We start from the raw sequence: 27,131 nt of genomic DNA on the forward strand, positions 1-27,131 counted from the left end.
GACACTGCGAAAAAGGGAGAAAAGGGTAATCATACCCCCGGCGTTGGTGAGACTACTGCTGCTAACAATGTTGCGCCGCCGGCTCCCGATGATGCCGCTGCAGACGGACAACGCACCGTCAGGATCCCGAATCCGACCGGAAACCAGGGCTCTCTCCAGCTACCAAAAGAACGCCCGTTGACGCCAGACGGACTGCTTGATAGACGTACGGACCCCGTTGCCAAGCTAGAAACCCGCCTCCCGTCGCCGGCGTGTCCCCGTCAAAAAGCGGCAGCAACGTTGCTTCTCTTGACGACTTCAGCCCAGATTCTTTTCCGCGGCCGACAAGTGCAATGGCGGCATGGAGCTTTGCCGCGTTGAGCGCACCGGCCAACTGCCCACTGCCCCGTGCCGGGGAGTCAAGGGGAAACAGTAGGCAGCATCACGTCTCATCTCACCCGCTGCCAAGTTGGCGCGGCGTGAAAACGGGGTATTATAGGTCTATTCATGTACGAGCACTACTCCGTGGCCGTGACCGCAAAGGCCACCATGGCAGCAATGCACTCCGAACCGATCCTACCCACCGTGCTTTCCCATCCACCATGCCCATCTGCAGAAATCCCAAAAGTAGAATACAAAAAGGGTACGGAGCAGGCAAGGGCCGTCGTCACACATGGCGGATTTCGTCAAATAGCCCGGCGCGGACTTGCATCAGGCCGGCCAGCTCGAGCAGGAAGTACTGGAAGATGATGACGTTGGTGAGGATATGCGACACCGACACGCTGTGGCTGTGCTCCTTGGCCTCGGAACCGTCCTGCGACGTGTCGTCATCGTCTCCATCAGCGCCCTTCCCGTCATCCACCTGCTCCGTCGTGCTTGCTCCTGCTTCCTCTCCAATGGCTATGCCTCCGATCCGCTTCGTGGGATGCGAGGGAACGGGCTTCGGCTTGTCCTTCTTGAGCCCCACCCGCCTGGACAGGATGCTTTGGTCGATAGCCGCAAAGGCAGCCGCCTGGCTTTGGGCTGCCATGTCCCGTTCTTGCGGGGGGGGCCCAAGGTCCGGTTCCGCGACGCTTGCCGCAGAAAAGGTCCTCGCGCTTGCGCTCTTGCCGGCATCGGTGTGGCTCGCGGCAAAGTCCCTGGGGGGCACGCGTATCGCCTTGGGAGTCAGCACTTCCAGACCGCCCGCCACCTGGGCCCCCGGGGTCGACGTCCCCGGCGGCGCGCGGGCTTGGTCTTTACGTCCCTTGGGGCTTGCAGACCTGCCAGGTGACCCTCGTTCGGAAAACAGCCGCTGCGCAAGGCCTTCAAGGGCTGATGGCCGTGGAGGAGACCCCGTGTGGAGCTGCTCGTCCAGGCTGGGCCGCTCTGGCGTCCCTGGGCCAGCGGGGGAAGCCTTGCGGATCGGCGCGGGGGGTTTGTCGAGCATGGACTCGGCTGTTTGGAATGCCTCTCGCCGCTGTTCAAGCAGCTCGTCAAACCTCGGGATGCTTTGCTTGTACGTTGCGACCTGGTCGACCAAGTGCTTCAGCACATGCAGCACCCGCGGCAGGCGTGATTCAACCCATTTTGGTCTGGTTCTACACCTCTCCATACTCTTCAAGCGTCCCGCTTCGTCAGGCGTCTCGCTCAGGGAGGAGCTGTCGGCAGTTTGCGGCGGTGGCGGCGGCGGCGGTGGTGGTGATAATGGTGGTGGCTGCTCCGCCGTCTCGCTGGCAGCCGAGGTTTCGCAGCCGTGCTCCGGATCCTCTTCCTCTCGCACATAGCTGTAGGTTGCGGGGTTACGAGCAAGCCATCCTTCGATCTTCATGTACCCGCAGATGGCCAGGTCGACGACCGTCTCAGTTACCGAGAGGTTCGTCTCCACGGGGTTGACGAAAAACGTCTCCAGCAAGTCCAGGATAACGTTGAGCAGAGGGTCATCCGGGCGCAGAGTATGTTCACGGACGTCTCGCGGTGCTCCGGGCGTCCCGTCGGCCGAGTCGGCAAGGTTCTGACCACCGGCGGATGATGCTCGCGGTGCCAGCAGCCGGAGCGAGCAATGGTGGTTTTCGACTCTTGCCATGGTGTCCTTGAGGATGTTTGCGTAAATTTCATCAAAGTTGGTTTTCCCGCCAATGGACCCAGCCAGGGAGACGAGATGGTCAATCTCTTGCTCGTGAGCTCCGACTGTGCGGTGGTCCGCTTGACTCGGCAGCACGTCTGTCCTCAGCAGGGTGAAGACTGCGTAACGATGGTGTTTCTTTAAAATGGCCGACACGAGTTGAAGAGAGACATGGATGGTCTGCTGATTCTGTGACCGAAGGCATGAGAGAAGCAGGTCGACAAGGCTGAAGAGAAGAGGGGTCGCTGTTTCCTCGGCCTTTTCCGCCAGCATCTTTGTCAGGTCCATCGATTTTCTTCTGCGAGCATCGCTGACCAGCGACCTTGAGGGTTTCATCTTAGGAGGAACAGGTTCGGGCAAAGCTAGGAGATAGTGAAGGATGAGGTTAATCATGTCAGGGTGATCGAGGGATTCCAGGATGCGGCGCAGATAGGTCAAAACAGCAACAGAAGAGCCTCCGTCAATGTCGGAAGATTCCAAGAGCGACGGGTATCTGGGCCGGGGGGAAAGGGGGGGAAAGATTCAGAATCCGCTAGTCAGCACACACACATACAGAGAGAGACAAACACACACACACACACACACACACACACACACACACGAAACGTGCTACACGTACGACAGCCGTTTAGGTTACGTACAGTAGCTGCTGGAGGAAAATGACTTGAAAGTGCTCCAACAGGGTGGATTTGACCTCGACCGACCGGCAATGGTTCAAGACATCCTGCCAGAACAGTAGATGGGACAGAAACGTCTCGAGGTGGAGCTGGAACTCTGGCGAGCAGGAGCTTGTGATCTCGTAGCTGGACACAGGGTGTTGGTAGTCGGAAAGGGCCAGGATCGGCGGGAGGTCGTGAGGCAGGTGATCAATGACAAGCTTCCGGCTCAACTGGCTGTACAGGGCTCCGAGCCCGGTCGCCATGAGCGTCGACAGGTCACTCTCCACGATCCACTGCTCGAGCGCCGAGGAACTCGAGGCAGCTTCGATGATGTACAGCAGGCCGGTCCGCGCAAAGTCGCCCACTTTGCCCTCATGGTGGATGTAGTCGAGGAGGATGTAGAAGAGCGGGAAATCGACGCGCTGGGTCCGGCCCGCAAACCGGTCTCGATGGTCGCGGTCCCCGTCGTCGCCGCCGCCGCCGCCGCCGCCGCCGCCGCCTGCGCCGGGTGAGGCAGCCTTGAACCAGGCCGGCAGGATGGCCGGATCGAGGCGAATCTTGGTGGTGATGTTGAAGGCGAGCTCGACCACCCGCGACTCGGTGTCCAGGCCGAGCCGGACGCTGTTGACACTAGTAATGCGGACAAGCAGGTTCGTCAGGCTGGCCGAAAAGGTCGGGTTTTCGACAAAGGCCTCCTCCTCGCTCTCGATGAGGGTGGCGAAGAACAGGACGGCTTCCTTGATGATCCACTCGTTGTACGAGGTGGTGGCGATCTTGCCGACGGGGACGTAGATCTGCTTGATGGAGGCGTACTGGATGCAGGGGTGAGGCAGCGGGCGGCGGCTCTCGTCGCTAAGGATGTTGGTGAGCTCCTGGAGGCGGATCTCGAGCGTCTCGGCGGCTTCGCTGTCGCGGCAGAGGTTGGACGAGGTACGCCATTTGGACTGTTGAGCAGAGCAGAGCAGAGCAGAGCAGAGCAGAGCAGAGCAGAGCAGAGCACGAGGCGGAGAGGGCTCGACTTAGCATCGAGGGTGTCGCCAGCAGACAAGCGTCGGGGCTCGTGCCCAACGGGGGCATCGTTGGGGTGGGCAAGGGGGGGAGGCGTGTGAGGATCTCACCAGCAGGTTCGCGTATTCCTTCTCGAATCGGTGCAGCCGCTTCGCCGGATCCTTTGCTTGATCCTTCCGAGGGTTGCCCGACGCCAGGGGGCTCAACAATCGCGACCACTGCGTCGGCATCCCGAAGCTCGGGTCAGCTTTGCTCGGGGACGGGGGCAAACTGGCAGCACGCACGGCAGCACGCATGGCAGCACGAAACGGCAGCACGAAACGGCAGAGGGCTGGGCGGGATCAGGATCTGCTTACAAAATCCATGGCGATGCCGGCATGGTTCCCGGGAGAAGCGGGTAGCTGGAGCACGGCCGAGAACTGGAGGAGAAGACGGGAAGAAACATTGGTGACATGGAGAATGGAGAATGGGGAATGGGAAACAATGAGGCCTGCTGCGCCTTGCTACATGTCAACTAGCCTCCGGGTCAGCCCAGCCCTCTGCAAGACGCGTCGTTACTGTACCGTAGCGAGACGCGCAGCTCGGCACGGGACTGGAAGCAGGCTGGGGAGGACGCACGCCGAGCCCCAGCGCGGCCCAGCGGTGCGGTCCAGCGGTGCGGTCCACTGGTGCGGTCCACTGTCCTACATACCAGACGCTAGGCCACATGCATCAGTGTATTGAGGCTGCTGCCAGAGCCTGGACTTTTACCTCTGCAGGACCCCAGCTTTCCCCCAGCCAGTAAAGTAGCAAGTATTGACATAACATAGCATTGACTTGACCAGTCGCTTACAAGTTGCGAGCTGAGGCTTACACGAAACGGAGCCCGGCGTCTGGCATATCTGTCACGGGAAAACAGTCACAATGCCTAGAGTTTCACGAGGGCAATGGCACTGCGCAAATATAAAGCACATCTAGTCTTTCCGCTCTGCCTCCTCCTTCCTGGCGACTAAACAACAACACGTAGCCCACACTCCACAACACATTGAAGACATCGCTGCGCGTCGCAGGACGACGGCAAAGAGCCTTCAGCTCGGGCTCGCTGGCTCACCGACGCTGCCGCTCCTGGTGCTGCCGCTGCTACCACCGCTCGTGCCGTTGCCCGCCGAGCACCCGGTAGCAGGCCGCTGAGGGGCAGGCATCGGGGACTTGAACGATCCTACGTCGCTTGGCTCCGTGAAGCCGCTGACGTCGCTAAGCATGCTGGAGCTGCGGCCCCTGGACTTGACTCCGCGAGGCTCAAACGGGGCAGCTGTCGGAGGCGGGAGCCAGGTCAACCCAGCCTGAGTCGTCGGCGCCGCGACTGGCGGCATGGCATCGCCCGAAGAGCCAGCCCACAGGGGCGCGGGATAGCGAGAGAGAACGGCGGGGTTCGAGGAAGGATTCCAGGCCGACGGCTGTTGCCGGTAGGCCGGGGGCTGCGGCTGCGGCTGCGGCTGCGGCTGCGGCGGCGGCAGCAGCCCCGCGTCTCCGGCCGCAGCGTCCAGCGACATGCCGTTGGTCGGATTCGCAAAGGGGCTCAAGGCTTGCAGCTGGGCGTGCATGTTTTGTATATGCTCGGTCCGGGTTGCGTTGGCACGGGAAGCCAGGGAAATGCGATCGTTGTAGTTGCTCTCTATCGCGCCATTGTTTTCCAGCCAGGCTGCTCGTTCCTGTCGACGTCGCTCGGCCTCGTCCAGGCCCCGCGTGTTGGCGTCTGCAATGTTGCGCAGCTCCTTCTCAACCTTGTCGATTCTGGAGCCGATCTTGTTCCGCCGCGAGTTCAGGTTGAACTTGTCCAATTCCTTGGCGTTGACCTCGGTGTCGAGCTGGCACTTGTAATCCTCAAACTGCTTCTCGGCGGCTTCAAACACCTTTTTTTCGGCAGCGTACATCTTCTCCAGCTTCCGTTTGCGCTCGCTGAGCTCCGGCGCGTTGTCGCATTTGCCGAGCTGCTGTCCCAAAAGCTCGGTGTCGCGTTCAGCCTGGACCTTTTGAGTTTCGTGCTGACGGATCCTTTGCTTGTGCTTTTCGTCGCTGTTGCCTGCAGAGGAGAGCTGGTTGTCGACAAGCTCATTCTCCTTCTTGATGGCGTTGATCTTGGTTTTGGATTCCTTGCGCCAAGTCTTGAGACGCAACCTCTCGTCTGCGAGTCTCGCCTCCTCTGCCGCGATCGAGTTTCGCAGAATCGTTGCCGGCGAATCCGGCCGGAGAGGAGGGTGGTCCGGTGGGAAACTCGGAGACAGCGCATCGCTCTCGCGCAGCGTCTCCTTGGCGGTTCGTATGGTCGTGGACAATATGACTTCTCCGGTCCGAGTGTCGACAAATTCACAAACGTATGTGGAGGCAGGTCGAAGTCCATATATATCCCCCGTCCACCGAGTCACTTCGTCATCGCCGTCGTCGTCGTCGTCGTCGTCGTCGTCGTCGTCGTCGTCGTCGTCGTCGTCTTCGGCCGTACCGTGCACTGCAAAAATCCGGGTCGGTTGCCAGAAGGCGTTGTTTATTCTTACGTAGAAAGGCTTCGACGTGTCGACTCCCGGCCGCCGCAAAGCGTCTGCGTGTCCGTTTAGGTTCGTCGATGCCCGTACCGGCTCGGTTGCCACAAAGTCGGGGAAATAACTGGTGTTGAAGCATACTTCGTCGCTACCAACGTACGATATCCATATTTGTCTGGGCTGGTGATGGAACGGAGCGCTTCCCAGGTTGTGTATGTCGGGCGCGTTGGATCCGCGCGAATCCGGAGCCCATTTGGATAATTCATACTCTTTCACAGCTACGATCTTGCTGCTCGCAAGCGCGGCCCACAACGGTTGTTGAAGTCGCACCTGCGCGCTCTGCTTCCGCCGCTTCTTGTTCGTGCTTGCCGTTGTCGTGGCCTGTGAGGGATGGCATGTTCCGGCGTCCGTTTCTGCCGCATTCGAGCCGGCGTCGTGACCCGAGCTGACCAGGTGAGATGTACTCACTCCACCATTCTGTCCAAAGGAGCCGCCGTGAGAAGTGGGCTTCCCCGCTTCAGGATCACCCACGCCAGAAGCGGAGATGAACTTTTCGCGTTTGAGATACCACTCGCGCACGAATCGTACGATGCCTTGCGTCAGTATGTGCATCGCGAGCGTGCTCTGGATCCATCCATGGGTGCTTCTCCTCTCGTATGATGTGGCTCTGGCTGCCAGAGATTCGCTGAGCAGGGCAGGCACCGGCCAATGGCCTGGGATATGCCTGGTAAGCTTGGCCCAGTATGACCTGGTGGCGCGAATGGCTTGATGAAGCAGGATCCAGGTAAAGCAAGTTGTGACTCCCCGCGACGTGCCGTCCCGGGCATTTGTGCCGCCTCCCAGCGTGATGGCGATGACGGGTTTTGCAAACTCAAGTATCCCGTCCTGTATGGGTTGCCACAGGAAGACCCACACGAGGAAGAAGAAAAAGTCCATGCAAAGAATGGTGACGAGAGAGGGCGTGTGAGCATTGCCGTCGAGTATCTCAGCCAGGTTGATATTCATGCCCGTTTTGGTGGTGACGGGGGGGACAAAGGTGATCAAGGCGAAACTAGCGTAGATCAGGGAGAGAGTCATGTACGGAACGTGCATCAAGATGATGAGGATGGCGAGCGTATCCTGCATGGGCAAAGACTTGACGACGGTGGCGGCGAATTCGAGAGGGCCGGAATCCCGGTGAACGTCGACATTCTTCATGGCGTTGACGTCGATCTGGCGATGACCGGCATCAACGACGGCTCCGTTGACGCCGAGCTGGGAGTGTCCGGAATCAGACGAGGTCTCCGAATAGTTGCCGAGAGATGCTCTCCTAAGAGCCCCATTACAGCGGACTTCGATGGCTGCGTCGGGACCGTCCTTGCAGAGGGCCGCCGCATTGGTGGATTGGCAATGCGGCGGGACGAGAGAAGGAGAAGGCGACGGCCCTGCGTGGCCGGCAAGATGGTCGGCGGACCTCGCAGAGCCGTCGAGCTGGCCATTACTTTTCCTGCCTAGTGTTCGCTTCGCAGGACTCACGAGTCCATGGTCGTGCCTGGAGTCGCGATGGGAAGAGTTGGCGCCTTGTTGTCGCTTGCCCGAGCCGGACGCACGAGGCATGCGAAAGCTTGCTGAGGGGGGCGGCAAGGCAGGCGGTCTGAAAACAAATCGAGGCTCAAGACGGCGTACGTAGCAACAAGGGGAAAAGGCACCAGGGTCGAATGAGCGCTGTCGACGTGGTTTTGGATACCGATACGGAGGTTTGCCGGGGGTGGTCAGATGTCCGAGGCACAGACTGGCTCGACTGCGACGAATGCGGGAGCAACCAAGAAAAGGAACCGCCCGCGAGGGGTGTAAAGTATGTCGAGAGCGGGAGCGGGAGCAGGCGCTCGTTTTACGGTGGTTTAAGGTTTTGGAGAAAGGAGCATTGAAAGGCTCTCGACAAGACGCCGCGCGGCAGAGCTGAGGACGGCTGTCTTGGTCGGAGAGAGTTTGTGGTTGGTGAAAGGGAGCAAGAATGACGGCCCGGCAGTGTGGGTGTGAAGAAACAGGCACGCACTGGGAACAGCATGTGGGGCCCGGGGCTGGGCAGCTGGCAGTGGGCGGTGGGCAGTTGGCAGTGGGTGGTGGTGGGCACTGGAACTCGCCATCGCCCGGTTGCCGGCACTGGGGCTGGGCACTGGGTAGCTGGCATGCGGACGGGCGGATTGACGGACCACAGCGCCAAGAGGTCAATTGGATTGATTCGATTGATTTTTGTCGGCGCTTTTCTGGCCTCCCGAGCCTATGGCTGAAAGAAAACCAGACGCCGTCGCCGTCGTATCGGCTGGGTATTACTACCGTCGAACTTTCTTGGCAAAGAGACGGAACCCACTGACTTTCCTCCTGACACTGTGCTGGGACTGTGCTGGGCCTGTTCTGGGCCTGTGCTGGGCCTGTGCTTGTTGGGCCTGTGCTGGGCCCAAGAGTCCAAGCGGAAGACCGGCGCGGCAGACTTCGTTGCTCCGCTGCCCAGCATCAAGAGCAGGCAGCGCGACTGCAAAACCCAATCAACCAATATGGGCACGCCCTCGATGATGCACCTGGGGCCCAAATCACACCTGGCACCTGTGATCAGATCTGGGGAGCTCCGAGCTTAGGCAAAGCATTGAACAAGCGTTGCAGGAGACGGGGGCAACGACTCGCAAAGGCGGATTCGCCAAGTGAATCCCAGCAATCTGATTCGTCGCTGCCAACCGCGATGCACGCCGCATCACCAATCAGCTTTCTCCACAACGCACCATGCCTTTTGCCTGCCTGCCTGCCTGCCTGCCTTCAGACAGGGTTTTTTTTGAATTTTTTTTTTCCTTCTCTTTTGCACCCGCATTAGGATAAAACCGACAAAACCGACAAAACCCAAACCCCACCAGACCTCCCTCGAGCCAATTGAGCGCCCACCTGCCACCACCGGCACATTTGCGGGACACGAGGAGATCGGCTATACGACAAAAAAAAAAAAAAAAAACCAAATCTCATGAATCCCTGTGCCCGACGGGTTTTGCGTTGGTCGACTCGTGGTCTGCCTGGAACCCACCCCCCGATGTCGCTGTACCTCCTGGGACCGGCTTTGGCGGCTGCGCATCCGAATGACACCTGACGGCGACGAGGGGCGGAAAGGCATCACACCCAGACTTGGGTAGGAAATCAGCTCTGCAGGCCCTGGAAGATCCAGGCTGGAAGGTCCTTGCCTTGGGGCCGCACACAGACCACGCAGAGTCCCAGGCCAACTGCAAGACCCGGCGGTGTCGGCGTGTTGCAAACAAGTCGCCAGCCGGAAGCAGCCTGGGTTACTACATGTAGCCGACGGAACTATACCAGACGGATGTGACTAGGCTGAGAAGCGTTGGGCGGTGTGGGGGATGGTGTCAGTCAGCTCCAAGTCGGCACGGCACAGCACAGCAAGAGCTTCATTCTTTCTTTCCAGTGCCCCCACCTTGCACTGCTGCCTATAGGCTATATAGATGGACGACGGAATGAAGCAGCGTTGGGAGTCATACGGACCGAGCAACGAGGAACCCCTGCCCTTGCCATGCACGCTCGCGCAAACCGTTTTTACGACGCGATTGCCGATAGTCAGAAGAAGGGCGGGGAGGAGGGCAAAGTGATAAGTTGGACTGAAGGAGGGGGTTTAAAAAAAAAAAAAAAAATGAGAATGCCATGGGCCGGAACGACGTGAGCAACGCCATTGGTGCGCAGCCGCCGGTTGCCGATGACGCCAGGACCCCCCCCCCCAACCCAAGTCCCTCCAACCGCCGGCCTGGCAGACGTGGACAGGCGTGGACAGGCGTGGACCAGCCAGGCAGGGCAGGCCGGCAAGTTGCGGCGCAACTTCCTGGCCATGCAACGCCCCTCGCCTCGCCTCGCCTCGCCTCCCTATCGCCCTCCGGCCATGCCAAATCGAATCGGCCCGTCAAACCCCCTCTCCAGGCTCCCAGCCATCTCCAGACTCCTGGCCTCTCTCGCATAAACAAAGCATGCCGTCAAACAAGGTTCTGCGCAACATCACGCTCACCGCGTCAACAACCCCATCCGGGGGGCCCGCCCTGGGCGCCAATCGGCTCCTGCTTATGGAACCCGTGGGGGCCAATCAGCCCAGCAGCTGCCCTCGACTTGCCCCTCAGCCTTGCAGCTGCCAACCCCGCCCGCATGCGACGCGCGAGACGACAAAAAGTCCGGTCTGAACGGCGTCGTCCCCCTCGTCCCCCTCCCCCCCCCCCCCCCCCCCCGTTCCTCCGTACATCATCATCATCATCATCATCATCAGCTTACCCCGTGCATCCAGCATGCGCCGCCCCAGCACGACATGGCGACACCCAACCCTGAGCTGAGGAGGCAAGTCATTGCCATCTACAAAGGTAGCCGTGGCCTGCCCTTTCTTCCGGCTCACCCCGCGTCCCGCTTCCTCGTCCGAACCTCTTTCCCCCCCCCTTTCCCCCCCGCCCACGACGCTGCTCTTGGCCCGTCTTCCGTCTTCTGACTCGCAGGTCCATCTATTCGTCAGAACTGCTGCACCTGGGCCGAGAGTACCCCTTGGGCTACCGCTATTTCCACGCCAGGCTTCACCATGCCTTCATGTCGCGTGCCGACGAGCGGGACGAGGACAAAATAGTAGCAGCCATCGCGCGCGCTGAATACGTCAAAAAAGGTAAGCTCTGGATGCGTTTTTTGTGGCACCCCATCAGCTACTAAACTAATCAAAAACCCTCCTCCCACAGAAGTTGAGACACTGTATGTCGGCTGATCCAGTCAACCCGTTTCTGTGACGCCCCGCCTTCTTCTTCTTCTTCTTCTTCTTCTTCTTCTCTCTCTTTCTCTTTCTCTTGGTGCCTCGAAATAAGTCATCTAGCCAAGTTCTAAATGCAAACAACGAACCCGAGCTCTTTCCACGCACCGTCTTCGCTGCAGCTTCCTGGATGCTTGGCTAACCATGTATGGATACAGATATTATCTCAAACGTTACCGCACCCTGAGGAAGCGCTATGATCCCGAGGCGTAGTAATTGGTACATAGATGCCTCAATGCGAACCTCACCCCCCCCCCCCCCCCCCCCAAAAAAAAAAAAAAAAAAAAAAAAAAAAAAAAAAAACCAATGTACACGCAATGCATCCGTCGGCGCTATAAACCCACCAAAAAAAAAAAAAAAAAAAAAAAAAAAAACTGTGACAAGACAAGTCTCCAAACTGCCCTTCTCCTTTGCCACGTAGAAATCAGAGACGGGAGGGAGGAAAAATTAAAGAAAGTAAAGTGAGAAAAGCGCTTCGCTGCTTGTCATGACTGCCATACCAAAGCAGACCGACATGTCTTTGAGTAAGCCGTCATTGTTGCTCCCCAATATTTTCTGATGCTTCAGATGCGGCGCCGTCGTGGCTCCTCATCCTTGTTGGCTTCGCGTCTTTCGCTTCTTCGCCCACCATGCGCCCACTTCGAGGCACTCTCCCAGAATGCTATCGCTATTCACCATCAGATTGCCCATCATTTTCCCCAGCCAGGCATCCCACTCATCCAGGCTCTTGTTGTTGATCTCTCTCAGAATGGGTTCAAGTGCCTGCACTTGTTGCACAACCGTGAGGAGAGCCGTCTTCCGGAGGGCTATTTGGCCCGCCGTGAGCGTTTTCCCCATCTTGTGCTCCTTGCCGCGTGCCTCCCCCGTTTGCTTGCCGTCTTGGGTCACGACACCGCCGACGCCTTCGCGCTCCCAGCGCACTTCGCTGAGGGGAATGGCCAGCCGCCTCGTCCTGACTTCCGTCAACGTCTCGGATTCTTGCAGGAGCAGGGGCCCGACCAAGGTGCAAGGTACAGCGCTGAGATCTCGGCTTTCGAGCGCCCGGGTCAGCCAACCGTTGTATTCGACGAGGTATTCGTTCTGCGGAGCTGTCAGGGGAGTGTTTGGGGAAAGCAGATAAGCCCCGAGGCTAGAGGCAGCCTCTTGTTCGTCTGCTTCGTCGACAGTGGGCGCGGACCCAGGCACATGTGGTCTCAACATGCGGATGAGATGATCCGACTCCCAGAACTCGAGCGTGCCGCCTGGTCGGAGTATCCGTAGGTACTCGTCGATGAAGCCCTGATGCTGCGCATTCGTGGTGGCCAGGCTCATGTCCTTGACCATGATCAAGTCGAATTCTTCCGATGCCAACGGCCAGGGCAGCTGACGGATGTCGTGGTGGACAAACTCCCACTGCATGTCTCGGTCTGGCTTTGGAGCATCTGCCGCCGTGATGGCGGCGATGTCGATTCCTGTGAAAGAGATCTGGCTGTGCCCGCGCTCCTTGAAGTACCTGTGGCACATCATGCTCCAAAATCCCGAGCCGCATCCGACCTCCAGCACCCGTTGAGGAGGCTTTTTCGTAACCGAAGAGGAGCATACTGGGGCCCCGAAGAGCTGGATGAGCAGCAGAGATCGCAGCGACTGGCGGTGAGTCTCGGTCAAGTCTGACGGCAACGGGTAAGGAAGCGACGTGTCGTTCAGGTATGTTCGCCCGTTTCTCTGAACAAAGGGCCGGGAGAATAACGGGTTCTCCCCTCCTTGATTGTCCAACGTTGTAGTAGTTCGAGCCGAGAGCGAGGCTGCGCGGCTGGCGGATGAGAGAGACTCGGCGCTGACGGCGGGCATGTTCAACTGGGGGGGTGGGGGGGGGAGGGAAGGATGTATTGTTAGGAGAAGGGGCAATCCCAATCTGCACTTTGAGCAATGGCATCACGCATCAAGGGGCAGGATTGCATTGCAAAATCTGTGACGGGAAAGGAAAATGGCTTACCTCGACTCCATGAAGCCCATCCGCAGCATGCCTAGGTCGGTGGCAATGGCGGCGAATGGAGCTTGCCTTGTCTGCATGGGCAGGCGAAGGCGTTAAAGGGGAGGCACCAGAGGTAGTGGTAGACAGGGGCTGAAAGCGGAAGGGCATGTGAGCTGGAGAGCCAGCGGCTGAATTGCTCTGCCCCGCGGCGGGGCGGTCCGCCTGCAGGGACGTCGTCTTCGTCGTCTTCGTCGTCTGGTTAGAGGGCTGACTGCTTCGGCTGCTGCTTGAAATCCGCGTAGGGCATAGTTGGCAACTTGAAGTTGGACTGGGAGTATCAGTCTGCGCTGAAGAAGCCGAGCGGGAACGACAAGCTCTATGGTCATGGCCGCGCTCCGAGGTTCGCTGCAGTTGCAATGATTTAAAAGTCCGGCGATGGTAAGGTAGAGGGGGTGGGGCTATGCCTGCATTAAGAAGAAAGGCGACATTGAAACTCATTTCCGCGACCAAAGTCTGCTGCTTGGAAGCGGAAGGAAGAGGCAAATGACGGTTTAGACGAGGCCTGCTGGTGCTCTGGGGCAGGGGTGCCAGATCCGGGGACCTGCTCAGAGCAGCTTCCGGGTCAAAAAAATCCTTTAATATCGGAGGTGCGAAAGAAATATGAGCAACCAGTAATGTGCCCGGGACTATGAATTGAGTCGACGCGTTTCTTTAAGGCGACGCAAGAATATCGCCAAGACGGGGGCTCTTTTTCCCAGTGGAGCTGGGCTTGGTGCTTTGTCGTGAGATTGGTGGTGGTTTCGGGTCAAAGCGTGGGCGAATAGAGAATCGGCTTTTGTTTATGCGAGGTCCAGCACGGAGTAGTTCGTTGAAACTATATATATATTTTTTTTTGCTTAAAAAAAAGATTACAAGTTCAACCCTCTGTACCGGTTGTCAAACTGCCGCTTGCACGGCGTGGCGTTCGGCTGAAAGAATTTTGTGAATACAGCGTCGCGTAGGGTTTCGTTTCTTTGAACCAATTGACGCCGCGCAGAGACTCTCCTGTCTTCCAGCTTAGATGAAGGACCCTCCCAAAGGCTTTGGTTGGCAGCCGATATTGGGGGTAAAGCCTGTCGGTGGTGCTGGGAAAGGAAGGATATGGGCTGGCGTCTGTGCGTACTTTTGTGACACTGGTGAGAAGTGGTTTATGATGGAGGCTCAAATCGGGTTATGTTTCGGTGCAACAAAAAAAAAAAAAAAGCTGCTGATGCGTCAGTGGTCTGCCCTGGCTCTTCCGTTAGTAGCTGCGAATGTAATCAAGACCTGCTGCCGAGATATGGTGCCTTTGTCGGTTTGACATACCACATGTTGGTCAGTCTATCTCTATCTGCCTTGGCCAGTTCACTCTGGAGCATACATCAACCAAAAACCGCCGCGGCCGGAGAATGTGTTTGGTCTGTTGGCCACGTTGGATAAAGCCCACATGTCGATAAGTAGGTAGTTTTATGCCGGGTTACAAGAGGGCTGTTTCGCTGACGCAAGAGGGAATAAGAGCTTTTGAGGGCTGCCAACAGGCAAGACCGTTAAAGACCGTTAAAGGCCGTTTAAAAGACGGGAGAAAGATGTAACGACTTTTCCACAGTCTCTGCATAGCGCGAAGTTAAGCGCGACAAGGAAGAGAACAAAGCCCTAATGGAAAAGAGGGGGGGGCGCGTCGGCAGACGAGGAAGCCAAGAGAAGAAAAAAGATATGGCTGGTGTGCCCTCGTGAGCAGTTTCCCAGGGCTAGAAAAACCACCTCGGTACGTGACGTGACTTGCGAGCAAGTCGAGTACGTTTCAAGGCGCTGCGTTTTTCTTGGGCTCTCAGCGTGCCTGGCGGGGGGCCGGGGGGCTATCCGGGCATGCGGGAGATGGGGATCTGCGTGGAGGCAGCTAGTAGCAGCGGGTCACGACGTGTACCTCCGCGCGCGGAGTACGGAGAAGTCCGTAGGTTGATCTGATTCGCCTGCGACTGCCAAGCGCCCAACCTCGAGGTGGGTGAAGTGAAAGACCGAAAGACCAGCAGGAGCACTACGGAGTACAAAGGCTAGAAAGGGAAGGGAAGAAAGGCAAGGGAGCGGCCGTCTGCCCTGGTTTTTTCGCCCCCCTGGCCTCCATCAAATGCCTGTCCAAGTCGGCTTTGGGCTTGTTGGGCTCTCAGGGTCTTTAGTTGACACCACCAGACGAGACGGCAATGACGTTGGGGACAGGGGTTTTTGTTTCAGGGAGATGCTGCTGGTGTCTCGATTCCGTGCCCTTTAATGCATCTAATCTATCTGTGCAGTGTGGATTGAGGGCTGCCCAATAGAGAGAACCGATAACCGATAACCGTAATGAACGGATGCACCAGCCGGTACTCCGTACATACCTTGGTGCTGACGATCAATTGAAAGCTCATCTCGCAGCCGCTTTCCTTTCTTCCAAAGACTTCGACCAGCCACAGTTGCCCACATGCGAATAATACCAGGTTGACGTAACCCAAACAGCAGCCGCGGTGCATCACATCAGCCTAGGCACCTTACCTGGTACGGTAGGCACTTGGGCAACTAGGTAGGTAGGTACCAGACATGCTCAGCGTAATCAAGCAGCACGAGATGAACGATGGAATTCAACAGGTCACCGTGCGGTCATTGAGATAATGTACTGGCTTCTCAGGGCATGCCTGGACTTCAACGACACTGCCAGAGTCTGTTGAATGTTCGGTGCCATGATCAAGCTGGCAAGCTGGCAAGCTGGGGGGTCCTCGATAGTGACTGGAGAGATCCAGCCGCGCCTGCACAGTCCAAAGGGCTCCAGCTTCCCGAAAACGAATCTGTTGCAGACTAACCAGACGTTGACATCGTAGCGGGAACTGGCGAGTCCCACGGTAGGAAATGAGCGCCGCCACGATGGATGCAGCTGAACCAGACGTTTAAAAGTCCGGTAGAAGCGCCTCTCGTTGCTGCTTGCGTTCTGCATGATACACGAAACCAGCTATAAGGAGGCTCTGCCAGGTCTTAGCTAGGCATCGCCGCACATCAGCCCATGCGAGGTGTCATGAGCTCCAACGTGTCTGTCCCTCAAACAAACCCCGAAGAAAAGAAGCAACTCCCAGCCGACAAGCTACTTGCCTGGTCAACGAAAACGACTCCAATGTAACCAGCGAGTGACCAAGGCCGCATCGGAATTCCAGGCGCAGGGATGGCTTGTGGCTCGTCTTGTCAAACTGCCATGCTCAACAAAGAGCCTTTTGACGCAAAGCTCATGGACCTATCCTATCCGCTCATAAGTCTTTGCCTGTTTTCATCTTGACATAACATAAGAGTTGAGTTTCGGTCGACAATGGGAACTTGCTCGTCTTGCACGTGACCTGAAGCTGTTCGCAAGGGCCGTTGCGATGCGGAGCCAAGCGGAGCCAAGCGGAGCACGTGACCAAGCTATCCGTTGCTCTCGCTCAACGCAATCACGCACGACTGGACTGGGCAGGCAGTCAGTCAGTCTGGCAGCATCCAGTCTGGCATCCAGTCTGGCAACCGGGCGAACAGCTTTCTAGTTTGCACTCAATATTCGCCGCCAGTATTCTGCCCAAGTATATGTTGGTATTTTCACTAAACTTACCCATCATCGCGCTCATTCTACATTGTATGTGCCTCGTGCTGTGCTCCGAACCGCCTCTGACTCGGAAAACCGCCGCCGTTTGGGGCAAACCTGGTTTCGTGTCAAACCTCTCTACTAGGGCAAAGCTGAGCTAACTCCCGTCTCTCCCTTTGGAAAAAGGATAGCCTACATCCCGCTCAACAATCCAGCTTCGTTTATTGACTAGATCAACCACTCCTTCGCTCGCGCAGCCGCCGCCCGTTGTTGATCTCTTGGTCTATTCGGCCTGGCCATCCTCGTGTGAATTGCGACTCCACGAGTCCTCTGTTCACGCCCCCCCCCCCTCCAACCTCTGATGTGGCATTGAGAATCGCTGCGTTACATCCTCCTCAGCAAGTCCCGGACTCTGGCGAGAGCATATGCTGCAAAGACTCTGACCACGAGAGCCCATGCGCAAACGCGAGCGTCACACTCTACCGTTTCCCTTCATCTTCGCCTGGTAGGCTCTCGAAAAGAACGCCCGGGTCCGAACCACGGCGCACCAACCCACCAAATGACAGATGGTGACTCGACCGAGCTTTGGTGATTCGATAAACCAAGCCTCCTGCTAGTATCTGCTGGCGTCGATAAGCAGATTTCCCTCCTTTGCTGCCGAGCCCTGTGCCGGCGAAGCTCTTTGCCCCCTCACAATTGCCAGCTTGACATAAATCCTACGGCATGTACTCTCAAAACCATCAACAGCAGGGCCACAATGCTCGGCTGAACGGGGCCGGCCGGGGGATTCCCAACATGCTCTACAACTTCCAGCAGCATGCCCAGCACCAACACCCGTCCCAGCCCCAGCACCACCAGAGTCTACAGCACGACCACGGCCTCTCTTCTGGAAACGGTCTCGGCCATCACACACCCTTTGCAACCAACGCCCTCACCAATTCAAACGCTTTCAATTCCGGGGTCTTGTCCAACGGTCATGCGGCGACCTCGCGCAATCAAGCTCCGCAGAACGAGATGTGGCAAGAACAGCTGCGCATGCACAAGGAAGCAGAACGAGCTCACTCGGCCATGACCGATCAACAGCAACCTCACTACTACGCGAGACTTAAGGCGTCCGAGAATAGAGGAATCGGTGGTCCGTCCCCTAGTCGCGGTAGGACTCAAGCCGACGGCGAGAACGACCCGGAAGATAGGAGACGCCCGTATCTTCTTGAAAGAGAGACGACTCGGCAGGATTGGCACAACATGGACATGTCGGGACAAGGCCTCCGGAACCTAGCCCCCGAACTCTTCCAATACAAGTTTCTCAACGAGCTCTACATCGCCTCCAACAAACTCACGCGGCTACCAAAAGAGATTGGGGAGCTGCGGCAACTGCGACACCTCGACGCCTCCTACAACCAGCTATCCGAGCTACCTGCCGAGCTTGGCATGTGCACGTACTTGAAGAATCTGTTACTCTTCAACAACGACATTCGCGATCTCCCGTTCGAGCTTGGCTCTCTCCATCTTTTGGAAATGCTGGGAATAGAAGGGAATCCTCTTGATCCGGCCTGGAAGCAGGAAATCGTGGAAAAGGGCACAAAGAGAGTGATCAATGCTCTCAGAGAAGGTGCTCCAAGTAAGTTTGCCAGCAGTCGCCCGCAGGTTCCCATGACAACGCCCATGACCTGGACGTTGTTCATGAACCACTCATGTAAGATGTGCGTGCTAACTCGGCATGCTTCTTGCTTCCACCAGTGCCCGAACCCCCGGCACCACGCAAGGACATTATCATACAGGACGATGTTTCGCCGACTTTGGAACGAATCAAGGTCTTCTCATGGAACATCTTGTGCGACAAGTACGCGACACCTCAAATATACGGCTACACCCCGACAAACGCGTTGGATTGGCAGTATCGCAAAGGTTGCATCCTGCAGGAGCTGAGACTCCGCGATGCCGACTTTTTAAACTTGCAGGAGGTGTCGACGGATGCGTTCAAGGAGGATCTGAGTCCCGAGCTAGCGCAGATGGATTACAGGGGCGTCCATTGGCCCAAATCGCGCGCCAAAACCATGGCGGAGAGAGACGCGCAAACAGTCGACGGTTGCGCGGTGTTCTATAAGCAGAGCAAGTATATTCTGCTGGACAAGCAGCTCATTGAATTCGCAACGATTGCAATCAACCGGCCCGACATGAAGAACCAGCACGACGTCTTCAACAGAGTGATGCCCAAGGACAACATCGCCGTGATTTGCTTCTTCGAATCTCGCCTTACTGGCGCGCGCATAATCCTGGTCAACGTACATTTGACCTGGGACTCGGTGCTCGCGGACGTAAAGGTGATCCAGACGGGCATTCTCATGGAGCACCTGACGAAGCTGGCCGAGAAGTACGCCAGATGGCCGGCTGTCAAGGACAAGAAGCTCATCACAGGACCTCTGGCCGACAAGGCCGAGGCACCCAAGCCTCAGGCCGAACCGGGGCCAAGCCAGGAGTATCGTTCAAACACGGACATACCAATGCTCGTGTGCGGAGACTTCAACTCGACGGAGAACTCGTCGGTGTACGACTTGATGTCGATGGGCCGAGTCCCCCCGAATCACCCAGACCTGAGCAGCTACCAGTACGGCAGCTTCACGAGAGATGGCATTGAGCATCCCTTTAGTTTGCGAGATGCCTATGCACACATCAAGAACACGGCCGACGAGATGCCCTTTACCAATTACACGCCAGGGTTCGCCGATGTCATTGACTACATCTGGTATTCAACCAACACGCTGGAAGTAGTCGACTTGCTGGGCCCTCCAGATCCCGCCTATCTAAAGAGAATGCCTGCCTTTCCTCACTGGCACTTCCCGGCCGATCATATCCAAATCATGGCCGAGTTTATCATCAAGGCAAGGAAGGAGAAGAAGCAAAACCCAGACAGGGAACAGCAAGCCGATTCAAGCGGTGTCTCGGCATCAGGACGAGGTTGACATGTATGGTGCGAACGAATCTTTACTGACGGAAGGGCGGGGAAACGGGGGAGGGGGGCGGGAGAGTTCAAAGTCGTGTTTGTCTGCTCGTTTTGCTTCTCCTTTCCTTTAAAATCTTTTCATCTTTTTTTTTTGTTTCCTCCCCGCCTCACTTCAGGGTGCTGCGAGTAGGTGATTTTGCGAGCACCCCACATCTGGATGTAGTTTTGTTTCTCTTTTCTCTTTTTTCCTCGTGCTTTTCTTTTCTTTTTTTCTTTTTTTTCTTTTACACTGAGTCTCTTGGGTTCCTTTTGCAGAGGGAGTTTAAAGGATCTTTGACACGGTCAGGAGAGGGCGGACCAAGCGACGAGTTGTACCTGTATCATGTAAACAGACGGGAAGGGACGGGGGCCGGGAGCGGTTTACGGGATGGCAGCGAGGGGTTGGGGGGGGGGGGGGGGGGGGGGAGGGAAGGAGTAGCGATCTGTAGGAGTTGATGGATTCTTTTTGTTTTGCCGTGCTGGAATGTGAAGGCGTTGAATCTGCGCTGGATCGGCGTAAGCGTTGCGGTGCGTCATGTCCTTTCCCCGCCGGCCGGACTTGGAACCCCGTGAATGCAAAGGCTCGCATGTCATCCATCATCCATCATCCATCATCCATCGTGTGTGGTGGATCCGAGTCTGGTTGGTTGGCTGCGTCGACAAGTCTCGCGGGCTGGCAAGGAGGCGGACAGGGGGAGCCCCGGGCCGCTACGGGGGCCAAGGTCCCGTTGAGCATTCATTGCCGATGGCTACCGTTACGGATGGCTACATGCAGGACGGTTCAGCTGGGCATCGGGCTCCCTTGGGACAAGAGGTGGGCACGGCCGGGCGCCGGATGCGGAGTTTTGATCCATTGTGTCTTTGGCTCGGGTGTCCGGGCTGGCTACATGCCCAGAGGGTATCCGGGACGAGGGCCGGGACGAAAAGAAACACCGGAGAGCAACTAGATACTTGGTAGTGATACACAATACATGGGCGGCCTGGCCCCGGGGGCCAAGAGGCTCCCCCGTCATATCATGACCCCGAAACGCCAAGCGCCCGGCGCCCAGCGCCCCAGCGCCCCAGCCTAGCTGAGCAGGATGTCGTAGCCGTCCTTGGTGATCCTCACCTCCTGGGCCCCGTAGCCGTACTTGCGCCGAATCAGCTCAAAGATGACCAGGCCGGCGCTTGTGCTGGGGACCTGGCGGATCGCGTTCCACCAGAACCCCCGGTACAGCCACGTCGTCAAGCGCTGCCGCTCGGCAGCCGCCTCGGCCTTGCACGCCGCCCACGTCGCCCGGTAGGCGCGGCAGTAGTCGCGAAGCATGCGCCACGGCTGGTCGCGGCGGTGGCGGCGGCGCTGGGCGGCCTTTTCGTCCAGCTCCTCCAGGCGGTCCCAGTGCTTGGCCTGCAGGTGGGACAGGGGGTGCAGGAGCAGCTGCTGGCAGAGGGACGCGCCGAACCCGGCCGCGAACAGAAACATGGGCTCTATGGCGTAGTGCGGTCGGAGGACGCTGGCTTTGCCGTCCGCCGCCGCCGCCGCCGCCGCGCCCTGCTGCGAGGGGGGTCTCTTGACGGCCAGCAGGTCGACCGTGTCTTGCTCCAGCCCGCCGTAGTACCAGGTGACGAAGCGGTAGTACCCCTGGGCCTTGACGTACTCAAACGTGCTGAAGAAGACGGCGCTGCCCAGGCTGTCCTTGGCAAACGACAGCCCCCAGCCGGCGAAGACGCCCCGCAAGCCAATCTCGCGCAGCTTCTCGGCGCCGAAGCTCCACATGCTCCGGGGCCGGCCGCTTCCGTCGCCGGGCATCAGGTCGTGGTGGTCGTAGCGGGCCTGGAGGGCGTCCAGCGGCGCGGCGAGCACGCTCTGCAGGCCGCCGGCCAGGAAACCCGCGGCAAACGTGCTCGCCGGCGACGGGGGCGGGTACACCCTCTTGGCGGCCTTGGCGCTGCCCTGGTGCAGATGGCCCAGCAGATGCAGGTAGCTGGTGTACAGGACGGCGCCGACGCCGACGTTGGCCAGGAGCGGAGGGAGAATCTGGTGCGGCACCACGCTCCACCCCTGATGCCGCACCGCCGAGGTCACGACCCCGGGCGTCGTGCTCGCCAGCCAGATCCAGGCGCGCCGGAGGAAGACGCGCGACCGCGACCGCGACCGCGACCGCGACCCCGACCCCGACGCCGAGCCGTCCCGCGCCGCGGCATCGAGCATGCGCGTCAGCTGCTGCTGGTGGACGGTCCGCGCGTACGCCAGGTAGTCCACGCGAGTGCGGAAGAAGGCCTTGGCCGGGGCGCGGAAGTAGAAGGCGACGAGCTGGGCGCTCAGAGCTCTCACGCCGGCCGCGGATGCCGCCGTGGCGGCGTTGCTGCGGGGTGCTCGGTCGGGATAATCGTGGGGGTTGGCCAGGACGGGCAACACGCCCATGGAGGGTTCCGGAGTCCAGTTGTTGGGAACCGGGGGGGCCGAGGGGGCCGGGGGGGCCGGGGGAGCAGCGTCATTGCGGCCGGGCATGGCTTTGACGGCGCATGTTGAAAGGACAAGTGCGAGTCCCCGGGGTTCGGCCTGGGCGAGGGGTGATTGTCTGAAAGACGGCGAAAGCTGGATGTTTTTGGGGGTGAAGGACAAGGAAGAAAGGAAGGACGGGGGCTGACTTGACTCTGCTGGTGATGACGGGTGGTGATTGGTGGATGGTGTTGGTGACTGTTGATTGGTGACTGTGATTGGTGTTGATGCCTAAGGATTCTTCAATTCTGGTGCGACATCGGACACACTATATGCTATGTGAAAAAAAAAAAAAAAAAAAAAATCTCGTCAACACGGAGCAAAGTCGACCACATGGCAACGAGCTCTTGATCTGACGCCCGAGACTGGGTGTCTTTTCCTGGTGTCTTTTCCTCTCCGTGTCTGCGTGTCCCTCCGCCTGATCAATCAGCAATGCTGAAGCTGCAACACTTCGCAATCTGCTTGCCAAGGCTGGCCGGCCTGGCCTGGCCTGGCCATCTCTTTCCAGGCCCGCCTCGGCCGTTCTAACCCGCCATGATCCGGCTCGCGACCGAAAGAGACGGCCCTCAAGTGGAAAGTTGGGTGAACAAATCATTCCCCCGTCACCCTCACCCTCACCCTCGCCCGGCCACCAACATCCCATCCTCTGGCAATCTGCTCCACCTGCTCTTGTACACGCGCCCATTCTTAAACACCCCCAAGACCGTCTTCTCCGGCTCGCTCAACACAGTCACGTCTTCCAACGGGTTCCTGCCGAGTATCAGCAGGTCCGCGGCAAACCCCTCCCTCACCTGCCCCAGGAACTTGTCCTGTCGCAGCAGCCTCGCAGCGTTGACCGTTGCCCCCTGCAGGACCGCCACGTTGCCGAGTGCTCTTGCGCGGATGCGAAATTCGTTGCTCTGCTCCTCATGCAAGGGTCCTAAAAGATCGGATCCGTGGCAGATGGCGACACCTGCTTCGTGAGCCGTGCGGAGCGACTCGAGCCCTCTCTTCAGCACCTCCTCGTTCTTCGCGCGGTTTGCCGGCGGTAGGAATCCGGCGTACTTGCCAGATCCCAGGGCCTCGTACGTGACGAGCGTGGGGGTGAGCCAGACTCCCCGGCTCGCCAAGTGCCGAGCGGTATCACGGTCGATGAAGTTGCCGTGCTCGATGCCCTTGACCCCGTTGTCTACGGCGTGGCGAATCGCCTTGGGGGTGTATGCGTGAGCCGTGACGTAGCTGCCGTACGTGTCGGCCACTTCGACTATGGCCCGGATCTCGGCTGCTGTGAACTGGGTGCTCTCGAGCTTGTCGGTGGGGGAGGCGATGCCGCCGCCCGCCATGATCTTGATAAAGTCTGCCCCCGTGCGGAATTGCTCCCTGGCGGCCTGGATACAGCCAGGTACGCCGTCAACTACCTTTGACAAGATGGTGTCCCCACCGCAGCACCGTTGTGTGTCGTGGCTGTCTCTGATGTCACCGTGTCCGCCCGTCTGTGACAAAGCCTTGTTCGCAATCACGACCCGGGGCCCGGGAAACACGTCATCCTCAATGGCTTCCTTCAGGGCCAACGTTGCGCCGCCCACATCGCGCACCGACGTGAATCCCCGGTCGAGAATCTGCTTGCAGAGGAACGGTTGTCGAAAGTAGGATGCGGCTGGGTCGGAAGCCGACAAGGCTCCGCTCAGGCTCGGGTTGCCGGCGACTGAGCTAAGATGCACGTGGCAGTCGATCAGGCCGGGACAGACGTATCTGCCTTCCAAGTCCAGGACAAAGTCTTGAGAACCCGCCGCGATTTCGTCGGCGATTGCTTCGACGAGCCCGCCCGAGAGCTTGACGTCCTGGTTCCGGTGCACTGAGCCGCTGCCTGGGTCGACAATGTTTGCATTCCTGAGTACCCACGTCCACTGGGGGCCCTTTTTCCACGGCTTGGTCAGTCTCTCCGGAACGGTCCCGACTCTGGTGGTGTCGCTATCGGCAATCCTTGCCACGGAGCCAGACTGTGATGTTGACGGTGCGGGAGCTGGCGTCGAAGCCGAGACGGCTGACTGTACCTTCCGAACGGTCATGATGGCAGATCAGAAATGAGGTAAGCCTCCTTCATGTCCTTAACCGGTCGCGCGCTGGGTTGACGGAGAAAGGGGAAAGGTGGCGCTGGTGGTGGTGGGTGGTTGCAAGCTTTTTTATTAAAGTTGGAGAGGCCAGTCTATGGCTCAGCTGAGGCTTTTTTGTTAGAGGCGAGCGGGGTTGATCATTGATGTTGACTGCTTGGCCTGCCTGTCTCAAGTCCTGACTGACAGGGTTTGATACCTCCCTCCTGCCAGCATGCATGCATGATTCGACATGGTAGCGCCTATGATGCCTTCCATCATGCAAATTTGACTGATCATCTAGCAGGTCGGCACCGTCGGCGCTTCATGAAGAGAATGGGAGCCCCCCGAGCTGATTGAACAACGGCGTGATGCAAGCCACGTGCATCCGCGGGTCTGTCAACCCAGCTTTATGACCTGGTCCATCACGACGTGAATTCGTTGCTGAAACGCAATATCCTTAAAACTCCGCATTGCGCCCACTCTCCAGATACTCAGGGCCATCCCTTTTTTTTTTCATGCTCCCACGTTTCCCCGCTCTGGCAAAGATCTTTCATCGTCCGTTGCGCGGTGGTGCTGGTGTTTCCAGGTCGTTCATTGCTCGCTGCGCTCGTCTCTCCCATCCAGCCACTTGCTCATATAAGGACCATCCAGCCAGTACCCCAGCTTCTTGTAATAGCTTCGAACGCCGACGCCGGAGATGACGCTGATCTTGTCGCTGCCATGCTCCTGGCGGGCGATCCGCTCGGCCTCCTCCATCAGCAGGGTGCCGAACCCCTGGTGCTGAAACTTTCTGGGGTCGCGCGCATGCACCGGCACGGCCGTGCCGTACACGTGAAGCTCTCTGACCATGCTGGTGGGCTGGCCCGTGAGTTCCTCCCGGTACGTGTATTTTTCCGTGCACTTTCGCAGGCGCAGCAGGGCAACGAGGATGTCCTGCTTGGGGTCCTCGTAGGCAAGGAACGTCTCCCAGCCGCCGTTGGCCGCGTAATCCCTCCGCACCAGCTCGATCTGGTTCGGCCGAATCTTGTTCTTGACCTCGTTGACGCCAACCTCCCGAGTCCGCACGTCGCGGCACGTCGTGCCAAAGTCCTTCATCCTGGCCAGAGCGAGCTCTCGCAGGTTGCCGTTCTCGACGCCAGACGTCACAAGAGGCATCGGAATGTCCCGCTGCACGCGGTAGATTCGCGTCCACGGGGGGATGAGGGCCAGTATTCTCGCGACAAGGTCGATCAAGCCGTTGGGCGTGTAGTTTTGGTACCGCCCCGTGCGCCACAGCTCGTACAAGCCGGTGCCTCGAATCACCAGGGTAGGGTAGATCTTGAGCCCGTCCGTCCGGAAGGCAGGGTTCTCAAAGTACTCGCGGAACTGGTCCATGTCACGCTCCATGCCTACGTTGGGCAGATCCGGCATCATGTGGCTGACCACCTTGAAACCCGCATCCTTGGCCAAGCAAAAGGTCTCCGCCACGGCCGCCACGGTGTGTCCGCGGTTGGTGTCTCGCGCGACGTCCTCGTACAGAGACTGGACGCCAATCTCCAACCGCGTGCATCCGTATCGCAGCATGTCCGTCAGGTGCGGTTGAAGGCAGTAGTCTGGCCGAGTCTCGATGGTGATGCCGACGCACTTCACGTTGCTCATCTCGCCTGCTTCCACGGCCTCGTCCACCTTGGACGTTTGGTAGCCGCTCAAGGCGTTGTGCAGTTGCGAGATGAAGTCGTCTCGGTACGACTCGGCCAGGGACATGAAGGTTCCGCCCATGATGATGTATTCCACCTTGTCCACCGAGTGACCCAGCGACTTGAGCTGGTCCACACGTCCCCTTGCTTGCTCAAAGGGATCGTATCTGGCGCGGATGGCTCTCATCGACGTCGGCTCGTAGCCAGTATACGACTGTGTGCTGTATTCAAAGTCGGAATCGGGCCCGCCGGGGCAGTAGACGCAAATGTTGCCGGTGTAGGCAATGTGCGGGCATCTATGCGGCTTGCACATGACGGCAACAACCGCGATGCCGGACGAGGTACCTACGAAGACGTTCAGCCATTGAGTTTCTGTTCCCTTGTAGATGGAAAAAACAAAATAAAAAATAAAAAAAAAAATCATGCTTGGGGGGTTGTCGCGTACGGATCGGCTTCGCGATGAGCTTTGGCAGTATGTACTTTTTGTAGTGTTCCGGGATGGCGGCGATGATGGCCGTCAGCGGGGGAATGTTGGTGAGCTTGTGCTTTTTGGCCAGCTTGGAACGCAGCGAGTTTAGGTTGATGTCTCTGGCGGGTTTGCCGTCCTTGACAGCCTCGTGATCCTCGATCAAGGCGCTGGCGACGTCGGCGCAGCATCGCAAGAAGCGCTCGCTCTCCGGAGCCATGTCGGCGCCCTTTTTCTTTGGTGCCGCCATTGCTGGGACGGTCATTGTCGCGGTCGCCATGGCGCTCGGTCGGGATAGTCAATTGTTGTGTCGACGGAATTGATGGTTTCAAGTGTGAATTTGTCGTTGGCCAAGAGGTCGTCAACTGGCACTGGCACTGGCACTGGCACTGGCACTGGCACAGTGTGGGGCCAAATCAATGTCTCTTCCGGGTCACTGGAGTGCGTCTCAGTGTCTGGTAAAACTCCACGCTGATAGGGGTCAACAGGTACCTAGGTAGGTAGGAACCCACTGTAGGCTGCACCAGTGCACAGTGCACAAAAAAATTGCTGCCAGAGACCAGACGCCATGTGGGGTCTGGTCAACTTTTCCCTGTGAGCCCCACTGAAGAACCAGCACGAGACAGCCCCGGCCTCTGCTACATCAGGTCAACTAACTGTCTGGTACTGTACATATGTATCAAAGACAGGCACCGCCATCGTGGGCGCCGTTCCCGGAAAAAGACAACTACCGTTTGCCCGGGAGCACCCGATCATCCCTAAAGCTTCTCGTCCTGATTCTCCAGCCGGCCCTTCTTTTCGTCTCCCCCAGCAGCCAGCAGCAGGTCATTCCTCCCCCCCTTGGT

General features: G+C 58.3%; 8 protein-coding genes across 8 annotated transcripts; 2 read left to right on the forward strand and 6 right to left on the reverse strand.

The window, feature by feature from the left end:
- Nucleotides 1–646: 646 nt before the first annotated feature.
- Nucleotides 647–4,115, reverse strand: UV8b_05176 (uncharacterized protein; the record flags this gene model as incomplete). The annotated part of the gene is made up of 4 exons (XM_043142674.1): nucleotides 647–2,576; nucleotides 2,725–3,686; nucleotides 3,861–3,968; nucleotides 4,107–4,115. The coding sequence occupies 4 exons, from the start codon at nucleotides 4,113–4,115 to the stop codon at nucleotides 647–649; spliced, it is 3,009 nt and encodes a 1,002-aa protein (XP_042998608.1).
- A 702-nt stretch (nucleotides 4,116–4,817) lies between these two features.
- On the reverse strand, nucleotides 4,818–7,862 carry UV8b_05177 (uncharacterized protein; the record flags this gene model as incomplete). The annotated part of the gene is made up of 1 exon (XM_043142675.1): nucleotides 4,818–7,862. The coding sequence occupies one exon, from the start codon at nucleotides 7,860–7,862 to the stop codon at nucleotides 4,818–4,820; it is 3,045 nt and encodes a 1,014-aa protein (XP_042998609.1).
- Nucleotides 7,863–10,584: 2,722 nt separating this feature from the next.
- UV8b_05178 (uncharacterized protein) lies at nucleotides 10,585–11,277 on the forward strand (the record flags this gene model as incomplete). The annotated part of the gene is made up of 4 exons (XM_043142676.1): nucleotides 10,585–10,636; nucleotides 10,783–10,926; nucleotides 10,997–11,009; nucleotides 11,223–11,277. The coding sequence occupies 4 exons, from the start codon at nucleotides 10,585–10,587 to the stop codon at nucleotides 11,275–11,277; spliced, it is 264 nt and encodes an 87-aa protein (XP_042998610.1).
- A 375-nt stretch (nucleotides 11,278–11,652) lies between these two features.
- On the reverse strand, nucleotides 11,653–13,113 carry UV8b_05179 (uncharacterized protein; the record flags this gene model as incomplete). The annotated part of the gene is made up of 2 exons (XM_043142677.1): nucleotides 11,653–12,877; nucleotides 13,037–13,113. The coding sequence occupies 2 exons, from the start codon at nucleotides 13,111–13,113 to the stop codon at nucleotides 11,653–11,655; spliced, it is 1,302 nt and encodes a 433-aa protein (XP_042998611.1).
- A 4,217-nt stretch (nucleotides 13,114–17,330) lies between these two features.
- Nucleotides 17,331–19,570, forward strand: UV8b_05180 (uncharacterized protein; the record flags this gene model as incomplete). The annotated part of the gene is made up of 2 exons (XM_043142678.1): nucleotides 17,331–18,228; nucleotides 18,348–19,570. 2 exons carry the CDS (start codon nucleotides 17,331–17,333, stop codon nucleotides 19,568–19,570), a joined length of 2,121 nt encoding a protein of 706 aa, XP_042998612.1.
- Nucleotides 19,571–20,656: 1,086 nt separating this feature from the next.
- On the reverse strand, nucleotides 20,657–22,081 carry UV8b_05181 (uncharacterized protein; the record flags this gene model as incomplete). Its single annotated transcript, XM_043142679.1, has 1 exon — nucleotides 20,657–22,081. One exon carries the CDS (start codon nucleotides 22,079–22,081, stop codon nucleotides 20,657–20,659), a length of 1,425 nt encoding a protein of 474 aa, XP_042998613.1.
- A 605-nt stretch (nucleotides 22,082–22,686) lies between these two features.
- UV8b_05182 (uncharacterized protein) lies at nucleotides 22,687–24,120 on the reverse strand (the record flags this gene model as incomplete). The annotated part of the gene is made up of 1 exon (XM_043142680.1): nucleotides 22,687–24,120. One exon carries the CDS (start codon nucleotides 24,118–24,120, stop codon nucleotides 22,687–22,689), a length of 1,434 nt encoding a protein of 477 aa, XP_042998614.1.
- A 615-nt stretch (nucleotides 24,121–24,735) lies between these two features.
- Nucleotides 24,736–26,566, reverse strand: UV8b_05183 (uncharacterized protein; the record flags this gene model as incomplete). The annotated part of the gene is made up of 2 exons (XM_043142681.1): nucleotides 24,736–26,165; nucleotides 26,266–26,566. The coding sequence occupies 2 exons, from the start codon at nucleotides 26,564–26,566 to the stop codon at nucleotides 24,736–24,738; spliced, it is 1,731 nt and encodes a 576-aa protein (XP_042998615.1).
- Nucleotides 26,567–27,131: the final 565 nt, after the last annotated feature.

The sequence above is a fragment of the Ustilaginoidea virens genome, chromosome 4, assembly GCF_000687475.1.
Source record: "Ustilaginoidea virens chromosome 4, complete sequence".
Lineage (NCBI taxonomy): Eukaryota > Fungi > Ascomycota > Sordariomycetes > Hypocreales > Clavicipitaceae > Ustilaginoidea > Ustilaginoidea virens.